At 46.7% G+C, this 13702-nt stretch overlaps 1 protein-coding gene across 1 annotated transcript in view; it reads left to right on the forward strand.

Annotated features, from left to right (window-relative positions):
• Positions 1–13702, forward strand: part of JAK1 (Janus kinase 1) — a 136913-nt gene that overhangs the window by 109448 nt on the left and 13763 nt on the right. The window contains 6 exon segments of the mRNA XM_074265742.1: positions 1149–1306; positions 4278–4401; positions 6461–6650; positions 7776–7882; positions 12312–12452; positions 12801–12888. Coding sequence (XP_074121843.1) covers positions 1149–1306; positions 4278–4401; positions 6461–6650; positions 7776–7882; positions 12312–12452; positions 12801–12888 — 808 coding nt within the window.

Here is a 13702-nt window from a genome sequence, read left to right on the forward strand (position 1 = left end):
TCCTGGGCAAGTTATCTAACTGACCTCTGTCTGCCTCAGTCTGCCCTCTGTAAAATGGGGAGAATAGTAGCACCTACTTCTGGATGATGGTGAGGATCAGATAAGATCATAATTGTAAAGTGCATAGCACAGTGCTTGGCACATAGTAGGTGTTGTGCAAGTGGTACCTATTTTTATTATTCTATTTAATAGTCTACATGAACAGAGGCAGAACATTCTGCCTGACTTTTAGAAATCAACAGAAAGTGTGACCCTGGGCAAGTCACTTAATCCCAATTGCCTTAGGAGAAAGGAAGGAAGGAAGGAAGGAAGGAAGGAAGGAAGGAAGGAAGGAAGGAAGGAAGGAAGGAAGGAAGGAAGGAAGGAAGGAAGGAAGGGAGGGAGGGAGGGAGGGAGGAAGGGAGGGAGGGAGGGAGGGAGGGAGGGAGGGAGGGAGAGAGGGAGGGAGGAAGGAAGGAAGGAAGGAAGGGAGGGAGAAAGGGAGGAAGGGATAAAGGGAGGGAAGGAGAAAGGGAGGGAGGAAGAAAGGGAGGGAGGGAGAAAGAAAGAAATCAACAAAAAGTATTGGGATTGCCAAAAACCAAACCAAGGTAAAACCTGTCACTTAAAGCCCAAGGGACAGGAGTTTAAAAAAGGAGAAGTAGGGCCAGATTTCACTGAGAACTGTTTCAGTGCTCCACGTCAGAGCCTTACATTTCTATAGAGTTAAAGGGGGTGGGTTGAGGAACTATTTAAGCAATAACAAAAAATGCCAGAGGGGTTATCATATTCTGTGGGCTCTCATTCTGCCCTCTTTGTGTTTTGGATTCAAGGCCATTTTTGCTTTATCAGCATCCTTGTGCTCATTTCATTTGCTCTAATTGTTAAGACCGATCCAAGATGGAGTCAGTTTTGTTCATTTTCTAGATGGAGGCTCATTTGCTGCAGGTTCAGTAAAAGCATCTTTGGGACGATTCCAGCTGCATACAGGATGACAGGGACGAGATGTACCTCCTCCTGTTCCCATGTGATTTTGATTTCTTCCCCTAGGAAAAGCTTTTGAAAGCATTTTGTCCAGTGTTATTGAAGATAATGATTATATCTTCACAAATTGATTTGAGGGCTGTGAAGTAATCTCTGGATTCCATTTCTCTCTTGTCTCCATGCAGGAGTTAAGCTTGTCTTCCCACGAGGAAGCCTTGTCTTTCGTGTCTCTAGTGGACGGGTATTTCCGGCTCACGGCAGATGCCCATCATTACCTCTGCACGGATGTCGCACCTCCACTGATCGTGCACAACATAGAGAATGGCTGTCATGGTCCAATCTGGTTGGTTAAATTGCCTTTTGAGCTGTTTTCTTGGGAAGAAAATGAGCTGGTGTTCTAGTGATATACTCTCCTTGTCATTTTGATGTCGATGAATCTTTAACAGTTGTGTGTGTGTGTGTGTGTGTGTGTGGTGTTAAGTTTGCTCTACTTATGGGAAGTAAAACTAAGGGAATCAGTTCAATCTCTGCAGCATTGGCGTCATTGAATAAACACTGGATGACCCGGGTCCATGGCTGGCTCCAAAATTTCTAAGGCTGTGAATATTAGCAGCCACTCCACTGCATTCTAAGCTTCTCTCCTTTGTAAAGTGGCGATGAGAGTGTTCTTAGAGGCAGGTTGGTACAACAGTAGAATACTGGGCTTCAGAGTATCATTTTTAAATCATTGATTTATTCTTTTCTGTAACTTCTATCATACATAACACCATGATGCTTACCTAGTAGGGACTAAAAAACTCTCTGCTGCCTGAGTTTATGAAATAGAAGTTTTGGTTCTCAAAACAGCCCCAGGAGACAGGTGTCATTATTATCCCCATTTTACTGATGAAGAAACTGAGGCACCCTAAAATCAAGTGACATTCTCAAGGGCATCCAGTTAATACACATCTAGGGTCAGATTTGAACTCAGATCTTATTGATTCCAGGTACAGGACACTGTTCACTGCACCCCCAGCCTATCCTATGTGAGAAATCTAAATATATCACTAAGTGGATGATGGGGAATAATATGGAAGAAGATAGCAAAATGTTGGGAGGGACCAAGTTATGCAGTTTTAAATGACAAACACAAGGGCTTATATTTTACTCTTTTTGAAAAAAAAATTCCCCCAATTACATGTAAAAATAACTTTCATTCTAAAATTAATAGGAAGCCACTGGAGTTTATTAAGCAGGAAAGTGACCTGGTCTGCCCTTTGGCAGATGGATGAAGGCTAGATCAGTGTGGGGAGATCATGTAAGAGGAGTAATCCAGGAAATGGGATGAGGGCCTGCTCTAGTGTGGAGGCTGCGTGGAGAAGGGGACAATGGGAGAGCTGTTGTGGAGAAGCATTAGGCAACTGAGCAGCTGTGTGGGACTGAGTGTAGAAACTGAGTGTAGAATTCAGGGTATTACGGCCTCAAAACTGAGGAGTGGGAGGATGAAATCCCATCCCAGGTGTCCTGGCTTTCCTGCCCAGCATTCTTCCCACAACTACTCTCTTCCTTCTGATCCTTTGTCCATGCTGGAATTTAGAGCTAGGAGGACCCTGTAAACCATCCAACCTGTGGTCCCTGTACAGATGAGAAAACTAGGGCGCTCGGGGTGTCCCTGGCCGGGCCTTGCTCACACAACCCAAGGTTGGAACTTAGGCTTCAAGCTTCCAGTCTGTAGGCCATAGAAGCACTCCCAAGTACTCTGGAGGCAGGAGCACAGATCTAACCTGAAGGAAAGAAAAGCTAAAATGGATGACCACGCCCTTGTGTTTCCACCAGGATCCCTAAGGCACCATGAGAATGATCAATTTTGTGACTTAGAGCTTCAAGATTGGGAATGAATTATTCAGTTAATTGATCTTTTATAAATGGAAAAAGTGAAGGTCATGAGGAGAATGAGTGAGCTGTCCAGCCCACAAACAAGGCCAAAAGGAAATCAAAATTAGAGAAGTCTTAAATTCTCCTGTCTGCTCATGGGTCTGACAAGCAATGGTGGCTTGGTAAATGTTTAACGAGCTCTCTCAGAGCAAAAAAACACTTTTCAGGTTAATCTGTGGCAACACTTTCTCCATCCTTTCTTAAATCTAGACGGTCGATTAAACAACAAAGCAAATTTTGATTTGTAGCTTATGCTGATTTCTAAGATATCAATGCTCACACTGAAAATTTAATAATCAGCTCTTATGAGCTGGTCCAATCTGGCTCTGCACACTCTTGTAGACTGTAAGGGAAGATACTCTGGTCTTGTTTCGATACCATGTTGGGAAGATGCCTTCAGATACTCCTCTCCCCACTGCTCCCTCACCCCAACCCTGCCATGTTATTCTTTGTAAATTGGTGTGGTTGTTAAACATTAAGAACTGGACTCAAAACCAGGAGGAGTATGTCTGACACATAAATGCTTATATGGTCTAGGCCAAGTCATTTAGCATTGGAATCAAGGATTAGAGTCCAAATCTTGGCCATGCTCCTCTTGAGCTGGGGAGACCTGGGGCAGATCCATTTCTATATGCCTCTGGCTGCCTTGTTTTAAAATAAAAATGGCTTAAGAATGATAGTGATGGCATTTGACCTCACAGAAGGGATGAAAAAATGTGCTTTTTTTCCTTCTGCTGGAGTGGTGGGGGACTCTGGGTGAAGAATGCTGTTGTATGTTGTCATATGCTGTCCCTAGTGGGCAATGGGTCAGTTTTAATATCCTTTTAAATCTATATCTTTGTTCCAAGGAAAGGCTTGTCTGGTAGGGTAGAGGTGGTGGAGTACATTTTCAAATCAATGTGAGATAAAAACAAAGATATCCATTGAATGTAAAGATAAATATCTAATGAGAAAACAACAAGGGCATCATGGGAATAGAGAGCAGCTCGAAAGCCCATGGACATCTCTGGGGTGAGATGGGGGACTGGAAGGATGCAGATTCAATATGGCAGTTGGGAGAATGCAGATTCAATATGGTGACTGGGGGATACAGATTCAATATGGCAGCTGGGAGATGCAGATTCAATATGGCGGCTTGGGGAATGCAGATTCAATATGGCGGCTGGCAGATTGCAGATTCAATATGGCGACTGGGGGATACAGATTCAATATGGCAGCTAGGAGACACAGATTCAATATGGCAGCTGGGAGATGCAGATTCAATATGGCAGCTGGGGGATGCAGATTCAGTATGGCGGCTGGGAGAATGCAGATTCATTACAGTGGCTGAGAGGCAGGGGGGGACAAAGATTCAATATGGTGGTTCAATGTGATGTCTGGTCTCCCATCCTTTTCTGCAGCACTGAGTATGCAATCAATAAACTGAGGCAAGAAGGAAGCGAAGAAGGCATGTACGTTCTGCGCTGGAGCTGCACAGACTTCGACAACATCCTCATGACCGTGACCTGCTTTGAAAAATCAGAGGTCAGCCCAGGCATCAGCTTCTCTTGGTTGGCTCAGCTTGGGGAGGCAGCAGGGGGTGCGGGGCTTAGTAAGAGTAGGAAGCTCTGATGGAGGCTGCCCTGGGGCTGCCTTGTTCTCACCCATGGAAGATGGGAATAGAAGGGGGTGGGGGTGGCAGAAGCCAATCTATACAGAAATGGTCATAAGATTGGTTCTGAGAGTTGGTGACCAAATGACCTGAGTGGGTCTCCTTTCACAGGGGAGTGCTGTAGGGAAGTTCTAGGGAGGCAGATCTCATCCTGCCATTAAAAAAAGTCTACAAAAAGTAGGTGGGCAGGAGGCACCCACCTCTCTGTGCCTCAGTTTACCCAGCTATAAAATGGACGAGATGCCTTTGAGCTTCCTTTCTGTTCCAAATCTGGGATCCTATTTCTATCACTGTGATGTAAAACCCAAAATTCACCAAAAAACCCTTTTTAAAAAAGGAATGCATTTGGTTTTCTTTCTCATTTTTCCCCTTTGGATCTGATTTTCCTCATGCAGCACAATAATTGTGGAAATACGGATAGTAGAATTGCACATGTTTAACATATATTGGATTACTTGCACCTTAGGGGAGGGATTGTGGGAAAGGAAGGGAAGCAAATTTGGAACGCAAGGTTTTGCAAGGGTGAATGTTGAAAATGATCCCTGCACATGTTTTGAAAATAAAAAGCTGTGTATTTGGAAATAAAATAAAAAAGGAATACACGTGATGGGCGGAAGTGATGGCTTCCTCCCACTAGAAGTCTTTGAGCAGCGGCAACATGAGCCCTTGCCTGGGATGTCATGGGTGGGGGTCTGTTCAGAGCCTCTTTGGCTGAGTGTCCAATGTCCAGACATGCTTGGCCTTGAGGGACCTTCCGGGGCTCGGACCAAATGAAGTCTTGGGGCAGAACTCTGGTCTTTAAGGCAAAATGAATTGGAAACAGCATTTTCTAGCAAGTGAACATGTCCTAGTTTGGAGGAGCGCGAGCTTGGTGGGCGGAGGCCTTGGGGCAGCAGACACAGAGGAAGGGAAAGTGGCCAGAGGCTGGGAGGAAAGGAAATGACCCAAGTGGCCTTGGAAGCACCAAAGCCAGCAGTTCCCAATCAGTGCTCTTTCCAGATTAACTAGCCAGATTCTGGCTTGGATGGCAGATGTTTGCTCGCTTGTTTTCAATTCATTCTGCTTAATGAAGTACTTGGACTTGTCATATGCAACTCTCCCTGTCCATTAGTCTTGGGAGGGAAAATTAGTGGAAATTTATGTGATTCAGTGAATCCCTGACTGCTCTGTCTTTGGGAGAAGTCAAGTCTGGATGCTCTGGATTTTTTTCTTTTTTTTTTTTTTTTGCTGAGGTAATTAGGATTAAGTGACTCACCCAGGGTCACACAGTCAGGACGTGTTAAGGTCCTCCTGACTTCAGGTGCTCTAACCACTGTACCACTTAGCTGTTCCAATGCTTTGGATTCTTAGGAGATTTGCCGTAGGGGGAGATGCAGAGCCCAAGCTGATCTGGCTGAAGAGAGACTTTTCTCACCTTTAATTCTTCACACCAGTGACATCATTGGTCCAGACCCCCAAAGAAATCAGTCATTTCCATCCCATTGAATTCAACCAGCTCTTATTAATGCAACCACAAGCATATATTAGGTGCTTCCCATGTGCCACCAGTCACCACATGGGTGAAGCTCTGTCCTCAGGAGGCTTACATTCTACTCATCTAGATGACCTGAGAGATAGAGAGGAGATACATACCCAAGCTGATGGAAGGGAGTCATATAGAGGAAGGCACTAAGGGAGCAGGAAATAGCTTCAGCAGAAAACAAGTAGGGCTTGAGCTTAGTCTTGAAGAAACCAGGGATTCTATGAGGCAGAGATGAGGAGAGATGGCAATCCAGGCATGAGGCACAGCCAGGGCAAAGGCAAAGAGATGGGAAATCAAGTGACTGAGAACTCCCAGGCACGAGGCTAGGAGCTGCAGATGATAAAACCTTTCTCCCAGGTCCCTTTGAACATGGTGGGGTAGTCACACTGTGGTTCTTATTCTCCCAATAGCAGATGCTAACGAGCCAGAAACAGTACAAGAACTTCCAGATTGAAGTGAAGAAGGGCAAATACTCCCTGCATGGCTCCGATCGAGTGTTCCCCTCTCTCAGAGGCCTCATGGACCATCTCAAGAAGCAGATCCTGAAAACAGACAATATCAGCTTCGTCCTAAAGAAATGCTGCCAGCCGAAACCGAGAGGTACAGTTAGTGAGGAGATTTTTCCCTTCCTTCCTTCCTTCCTTCCTTCCTTCCTTCCTTCCTTCCTTCCTTCCTTCCTTCCTTCCTTCCTTCCTTCCTTCCTTCCTTCCTTCCTTCCTTCCTTCCTTCCTTCCTTCCTTCCTTTCTTCTGTCCTTTGTTTTTCTCCCTCCTCCCTCCCTTCCTTCCTTTCTCTCTTCATTCCTTCCTTCTTCCCCTCCTTCCTCCTTCTCTCCTTCCTTCCCTTCCTCCCTCCCTCCCTCCCAGAGTGAGTACATTCCCTTCTCTGAAGATCTCTTGAGCATGGGCTGGGAGTCTACTGGTGGGGGAGGTTAGAGAGGGGATTCTTGTTCAGGGTGGTCTCTGGAATCCCTTCCAGCCCTGAGATTCTGGGAGTCTGGGATCTCCTTACAGACATTGCCTAGTGAGTACCATTTATGTACTTATCCTTTTGAGTGGGACAGTGGGTTCTGCTAAGCATTCAGCAAATCAATTCAGTTTAAACATTTATTAAGCACTTGCTGTTTGCCGGGCACTGTGATGGATGCTGGGGATACAAAAACAAAGTTTAAAACAGTCAAAGCTCAAATAGTTCCCAAGGCTCTTGCCCTGGCTGATGAAGCACTGACATGGAGGAGTTTTAGTCTTTGTTTTGGTGATGAAATGCCGGTTTGTTGTGAGCTCCCAGGGGCGGCTTGGTGGCTCCACAGACAGTGAATCTGTATGCATATGTATGTTGGTATGTATCCACACACTCACGTAGAATAAATTAATACAAATATGACAAATAAATGTACATTGCTATGGGAGTATATGCACAAACACACACACACGCATGGGCTGTTGTCCAATAGAATGCAAGATCCCTGAGGGTAGGAACTGTTTTAGCTTTGACTGTTTTTTAAGCACACAAATGTATAAATGTGCATGTTGATGTGTATATAAATATGTTTTCTGTATGTGTATTCTCTTCAATATTCCAAGACCGGGACGTGACCTTCTGTTTTTACTTTATGTCCTTCATGGTTCCTGCTTTGTCCCCTACAAAATGAGTGACTTCTTCGGTTCTAATGGAGCTAGAAGTCAGTTTTCCAATATAATGGGTGTGTGTTCTCCATCTTCTCCAGAAATTTCTAACCTGCTTGTGGCCACCAAGAAGGCCAAGGAGTGCCTGCCGGTCTACACGATGAGCCAGCTGAGTTTCCATCGAATTCTCAAGGAAGACATTATCCAGGTACGTTCACTCCATTTTCCCTCGCCAGTCTGGGACAATCTCTCCATCAGCTTTGGGGTGAATCTCTCCCCTCCTTCAAGATTATTCTTGTGGCAGACTGAACAATAGGGTTTTATTTCCTGCTGGAATGAAATCGGCTTAGGTTGGTCCCTTTCCAATCCTAGAAGAACAAATGTCAACACTTCAGGTATCAAGGATCATGAGATCATCGATTGAGAGATAGAATGAACTGGAGGGCCATAGAGTCCAGCCCTTTCATTTACTGATGAGGAAAATAAAGCCCAAATGTTCACGTGTGAGTGAGATCGCAGAAGTATTAACACTTTCAAGATCTGAATCCAAGACCTTCATCTTTCTGACCCACATTATCTCTCACAGCTGGCCCCACAAACAGCCCCATTGATTTTCTGTCAGCCTCAGTTTCCATATCTACAAAATAGAAATGATAATACCTCCCCTTCTTGTCTATCCAGGCAGATAAATCGATAAAGCATTTATTGATAGCTTACCGGCGCCAGTCATTACTCACAGACTTAAGACAAAGAAAACTCTTTGTAAAATAATGAAGATCTATTGCTGTGGGAAATCCCTTCCAACTCACCGTGTATGAGCCTAGGCTTGCAATTAAGTCGTAGTCGTGTGAGAAGTCATAATCTGGAAAGAATCCTCTGGCTCAATGGGAAGTTATCCTGGATTTCTTGAGGAATCTTTCTTAGAGAAAAAATGTTAACTTGGGATCTCAGAGCTTTAGTTAACAAAGACTTAAAAGATGGAGAAGATCTGGATCCACGTGAATTAGCTTCGAGGTAACTGGTTTTGGCCAAGGACCTTCCCCGTGGCCCAGCGTAGACCACAGAATGATAGAGCTGGAAGACATTTTGGAAGTCATGTGGTTCAGTCCCTGATTTTATAGATGAGGAACCTGAGCTCAGAATGGAAGCTTCGGTCAAAATCACACAGTGATTTAATATTGAAGCCGGGCCTAGACTTGAACATCTCCTAACTCCTTGTTCATCGCTCTCACCTCCATTCCTTTGCCTCGAGTGCCAGAAAATACAACTTTTCCTATTTATGAAAAAAGAGCGGTGGATTTGGAACCTGGGTTGAAAGTCTACATTTGCTATTTACTAGATGTATGAATGTGGGCAAAATGCTTCCCTTCCCTAGGAAGCAATAGCTTTTCCCTGGGAACCTTGCACTTTCCATCGGCTTTTTGTGTTTCCTTTTCCCTCATGCTTCCTATAAATGATTGTCCTCCATTTTCCCTTTCCTCTTAGGCCTGGCCTCTATGTGTACCAGCCTCCTGACTTTCAGCTCCATAGCTGCCTCCAGCCCTGGTACATCAGCTGTAGGGTGCTCCCCCTGTCCCAGTTCGGATCACCATAGCAATAAGGGCCCCACATGAAGCTGGTCTTCCCGTTTTGTTAACAAAATCCATTATCCACAAATGCATTCAACTCTCCCCAGAGGGAAATTTCTCTTCAGAAAAGATGTTCCAGTGAAGGCTCTTGCTGAGCACAGGGAGTTGGGCCAGGATGGATTGGTCCAGATGGGTTCTGTGATTCCATGAGAACTGTTTGGGAAGAAATCTGGGGACAAAATGGGCCTTCCCCCTTCCCTCTCGTATATCTCAAAATCTCTGACCGTTATGTAATTGGGCCACTGAGAAACTGGCTTTGTTGATTGTCATTAATTAATTTGCTTAGGGGAGAGAGAGTAGAATTATTGAATGAGTGGCTACAAGCATGTGGACATTCGGGGAAGTTCCAAGAATCTTGGGCCTCCTAAAACATGGCTTCTCGGAATTAAGCGCATGCTTCTTACCCGTCTCTGAAGGTAGAGACGCGCAAGTGTTCCCATGAATAAGGTTGAGTTAGATTACGTCTCCTGGGTTTTGGAGCACTGCTCGTAGCAAGGTCATGTAGCCTCCCAGTTCCAAGGAAAATGGAGAAACAGACAGATGACAGATGGACACAGAGACAGGCAACGGACGGGCAGATGGAGGCCGGTCAAGTCCCAATTCATCTGCCCAGAGAGGAGTTGAGGCACCTGCTTGTGACTCTTCAAACACTTGATGGATAACTTTAATTTTTTTCCTCACTTTCAGTTCCCACTAGAGTCCTTTCCTCCACTTCTCCCATTCTTCCCCACCTCCTTACAGGCAGGGCAGAATACTGGAGATAAGATCTGAATTCAAATCCTGCCTCAGATACTTGCCAGTCCCTTAGACTGTCTACCTTAGGTTCCTCAGCTATAAAATGGAGAAAGAAACAGGACCTACTTTCCCCGGCTTTTGTGAAGATCCCATGACATAGCACTTGGAAATCACTTAGCACAGTAGGTAGCACATAGTAGGTGCTTAATAAATGCTTACTAATATCTAGCAGAAGCCTGGCAGTAGACTATGTGTTGGCCAATGTAGAACAGACCTCGTCCAACAACTCATTAGCAGATTGGCTACAAGGAATTAATTTTTCCAACACAACCACCTGATATCTTAGAAGAGTCGCAAACAGTCTTGTGAAGGGACTACCCATCCTGATGAAGTGAGGGGTCTTTGACGTCCTGGAGCGTGGGAGCCTAGGCCCCTTCCTGGAATGGTGTCCCTTCTCATCTCTGCCTCTTAGTTTCTCTGCCTTCCTTCAAGGAGGAACTCCAGCCCCACCTTCTGAATGAGATCCCTCCATCTGCTGCAGCCGTTCCTTTGAGATTCCATGTGATCTGTCAAGATCTTGTGTCTATTTATATTCATGGTGTTTCCTCCATTAGAATGTGAGCTCCTCGAGAACAGAGAACCTTTTAAAACCTTTCTTTGCAAAGTGCCTGGTATACAATAAGAGTTTAATAATTGCTCATTGGCTCTGACTGACTGACTGACGCATTCCTCACCCCCTTTGTTGAGCATCCAGCTTCCTCCTTTTCCTCCTCTGGAGGCCTGAGAAATCAGGTGGTATATTTGAAGTAACCCCAACTAGTATGGCAGGAAAGCAGGGTTCAAGTCCGCCCTACATGCCCCGCTCCGTCCTGTTCCCAGATGTTCCTTGGGCCGATTCCTCCAGCGGTCTTGGGGATGGTTGATATTCTCATTAAACTCCTTCCTGAAAAAATCTGTGCCATCAACAGTCTTATCCAATAGATCCTCAGTTGGCTGCGTCTTCAGGCCCATGAAGGCAGGAAAGCTTCCCCTCGACCCAAATGGCCATTTCAGGGATGGTAATGACACCGACCGCCAAGCCCTTTCTGGGACGCTGCCGCCATGTAACTTCCCATAACCCCCCAGCGAGCCCCGCCTAAGTAAGGGACATGTAATCAATAACCTGAAAGGATGTCAGGGCAGGAGACGGTGGGTGGTAGCAGATGAGAAATGAGGCTACCATCCAAATTAATCTGGTTTGCCAGAGAATGATCCATGTGGAAGAAATGACTCTTTCAGAGCCTCAGTGGATCTCTTATCTCCTTCCAGAGAGTTAATTAGGCCACAAAGACTGTTTGTTCTGTGCAAAGCCCCTGGGGCAGTATGGTGCAATAGGTAGGGGTCCAGACTAGTTTGATTCCTGCCTCTGATGTTTACTAGCTGTGATTCTTGGCTCCTGGTGGAGACTGATGATGAGGTTATAGCCGGACACTTTCTCCAGGTGCCGTTTAGCATCCCTAAGGCCAGAGTGACTTAAGGCATAAGACTGGTAAGGTGTGAGCCATGGTAGGTGAAGGGGCAAGGTTTGGAGAATAGCTCACAGTACTCAGGCTGTGGAAAAGGTGAAAGAGACCTTTGAGGTAATTTAGTCCAATCCTTCCCATTTTACAGATGAGGAAATTGAGGCTCAGGGCATGGAAGCAACTTGTCCATGATCACACAGATAGTAAACTTCAGAACCAAGGCTTCAAATTCAGCCTCAGGCATTTGCCAGTTGTGTGACCCTGAGCAAGTCACTTCCCTTCTGATCATCTCAATTTCTTCGATTTTAAAATGGGGATGATAGAAGATTCCCCCTGGGGGGAGCTGTTGTGGGGATCAAAGGTAACATTTGTAAAGCACTTAGCACACAGGCGGCAGGTGACAGATAAGTGCCCGTTCCCTCCTTTTGCCCGCCCTCATCCAGCTTGCAATGGGAGTCAGGAATCATTTTGGGAAGGCGGATGGGGTCAGCGTTGTGTTCCTTTGGTCACTGTCATTTGGAAGGCCCTGGGTGGCTCTGGGTGGGTCCAGGCAGGCTGGCTTGGTTTTCTTTGAGGCTGCCAGTGCCCTTGACTGAGCTGGCAGCGCCCTCAAGTGAGCTCGCTCTTGAGGCTTCACGGGACTCAGCAGTGCTGATGCCCCTTGGCCCCCGGCGGGCGCCTCCACATCGGCCCTTGCTTCTCCCCCAGGCCCGACCCCCCCCACCCTCCCTGCTCTCTGAGCCCCCTCTTTTGTCCCGTTGGCTTTGTTTAGGGAGAGCACATGGGACGAGGCACTCGGACCCAGATCTACTCAGGGACCCTAGACTACAAGGATGATGAAGGCAGCTCCGACGAGAAAAAAATGAAAGTCATCCTCAAGGTCTTGGACCCCAGTCACAGGGACATTTCTCTGGCAAGTACTCCCCAGGCCGTCCCCCCCTCACTGGCCACCCAGGACACCCTGGTGTCGGGGCCTGGCCATCCTGGGCCCTTCACCATCCGGGCCATCTGGGAAAAGCCTTTGGTCTCATCGCCAGGCGTGTGTCCCAGAGCCGGACTGCAGCCTCAGTCTGCAGCAGCCTAGGCGTACATGTGTGTCCCTGAGTCCTGCACGTGGGTATGTGGGGTGCGCTTGCTGGGGGCATCATGGGAAGCAAGACACTGATGGGAGGGGAGGAGGGGGGAAATTCCTGGGGCTGTGGCCACCCCCGCCGGTGTTCTGATCTCTCCTCCCCATCCCCACCCTCCAATTTCCCAGCAGGCTTTCTTCGAGGCCGCCAGTATGATGAGGCAGGTGTCCCACAAGCACATCGTGTACCTCTATGGTGTCTGTGTCCGCGACGTGGAAAGTGAGTTGGCTCTTTTGCGGAGGGGCTCCCGCCCTGGAGGGGCCCCCTCAAGGCCCAAGCTTGCTGGAAAGATGGGGAGGGTGTGGGGGGTGTCGCACTCCTTCTCAGGCGCAATGGGTGTGACCAAGGACTGGCCTTCTCCCCCCCTCCCCAGCTTCGCTATGAGAGGTGGTTTCTGGGTTAGGGGAAGGGAAGAGCGTGAGTTTGGAAATGGAGGTTCCAGGAAAAAACAAAAAGGCCCCAAATGACATACAGAGCAAAGAAGGGAGGCTTTGGAATCAAAGGGCCCGAGTTCAAAATCCACCTTTGGTGTGTGATACTGGCTTAACAAGGAGAGTCACTCAACGTCCCAGAATTTCAGTTTCCTCTTCTGGAAAATGAGGTGGCAGAGCTAGTAAGCTATGATGGATGTGTATGTGTGTGTGTGTGTGTGTGTGTGTGTGTGAGAGAGAGAGAGACAGAGAGAGAGACACAGAGAGAGACACAGAGAGAGACAGAGAGAGAGACAGAGAGAGAGACAGAGAGAGGAGAGAGAGAGAGAGAGAGAGAGAGAGAGAGAGAGAGAGAGAGAGAGAGAAAAAGAAAGGAAAGAAAGAAAGAAAGAAAGAAGAAAGAAAGAAAGAGAAAGAAAGAAAGAAAGAAAGAAAGAAAGAAAGAAAGAAAGAAAGAAAGAAAGAAAGAAAGAAAGAAAGAAAGAGAAAGAAAGAAAGAGAGAGGGAAGGAGAGAGAGGGAGGGAAGGAGAGAGAGGGAGGGAGGAGAGAGAGAGAGGGAGGGAGAGAGAGAGAGGGAGGGAGAGAGGGAGGGAGAGAGGGA

Source organism: Sminthopsis crassicaudata, chromosome 4 (genome assembly GCF_048593235.1).
Source record: "Sminthopsis crassicaudata isolate SCR6 chromosome 4, ASM4859323v1, whole genome shotgun sequence".
NCBI lineage: Eukaryota > Metazoa > Chordata > Mammalia > Dasyuromorphia > Dasyuridae > Sminthopsis > Sminthopsis crassicaudata.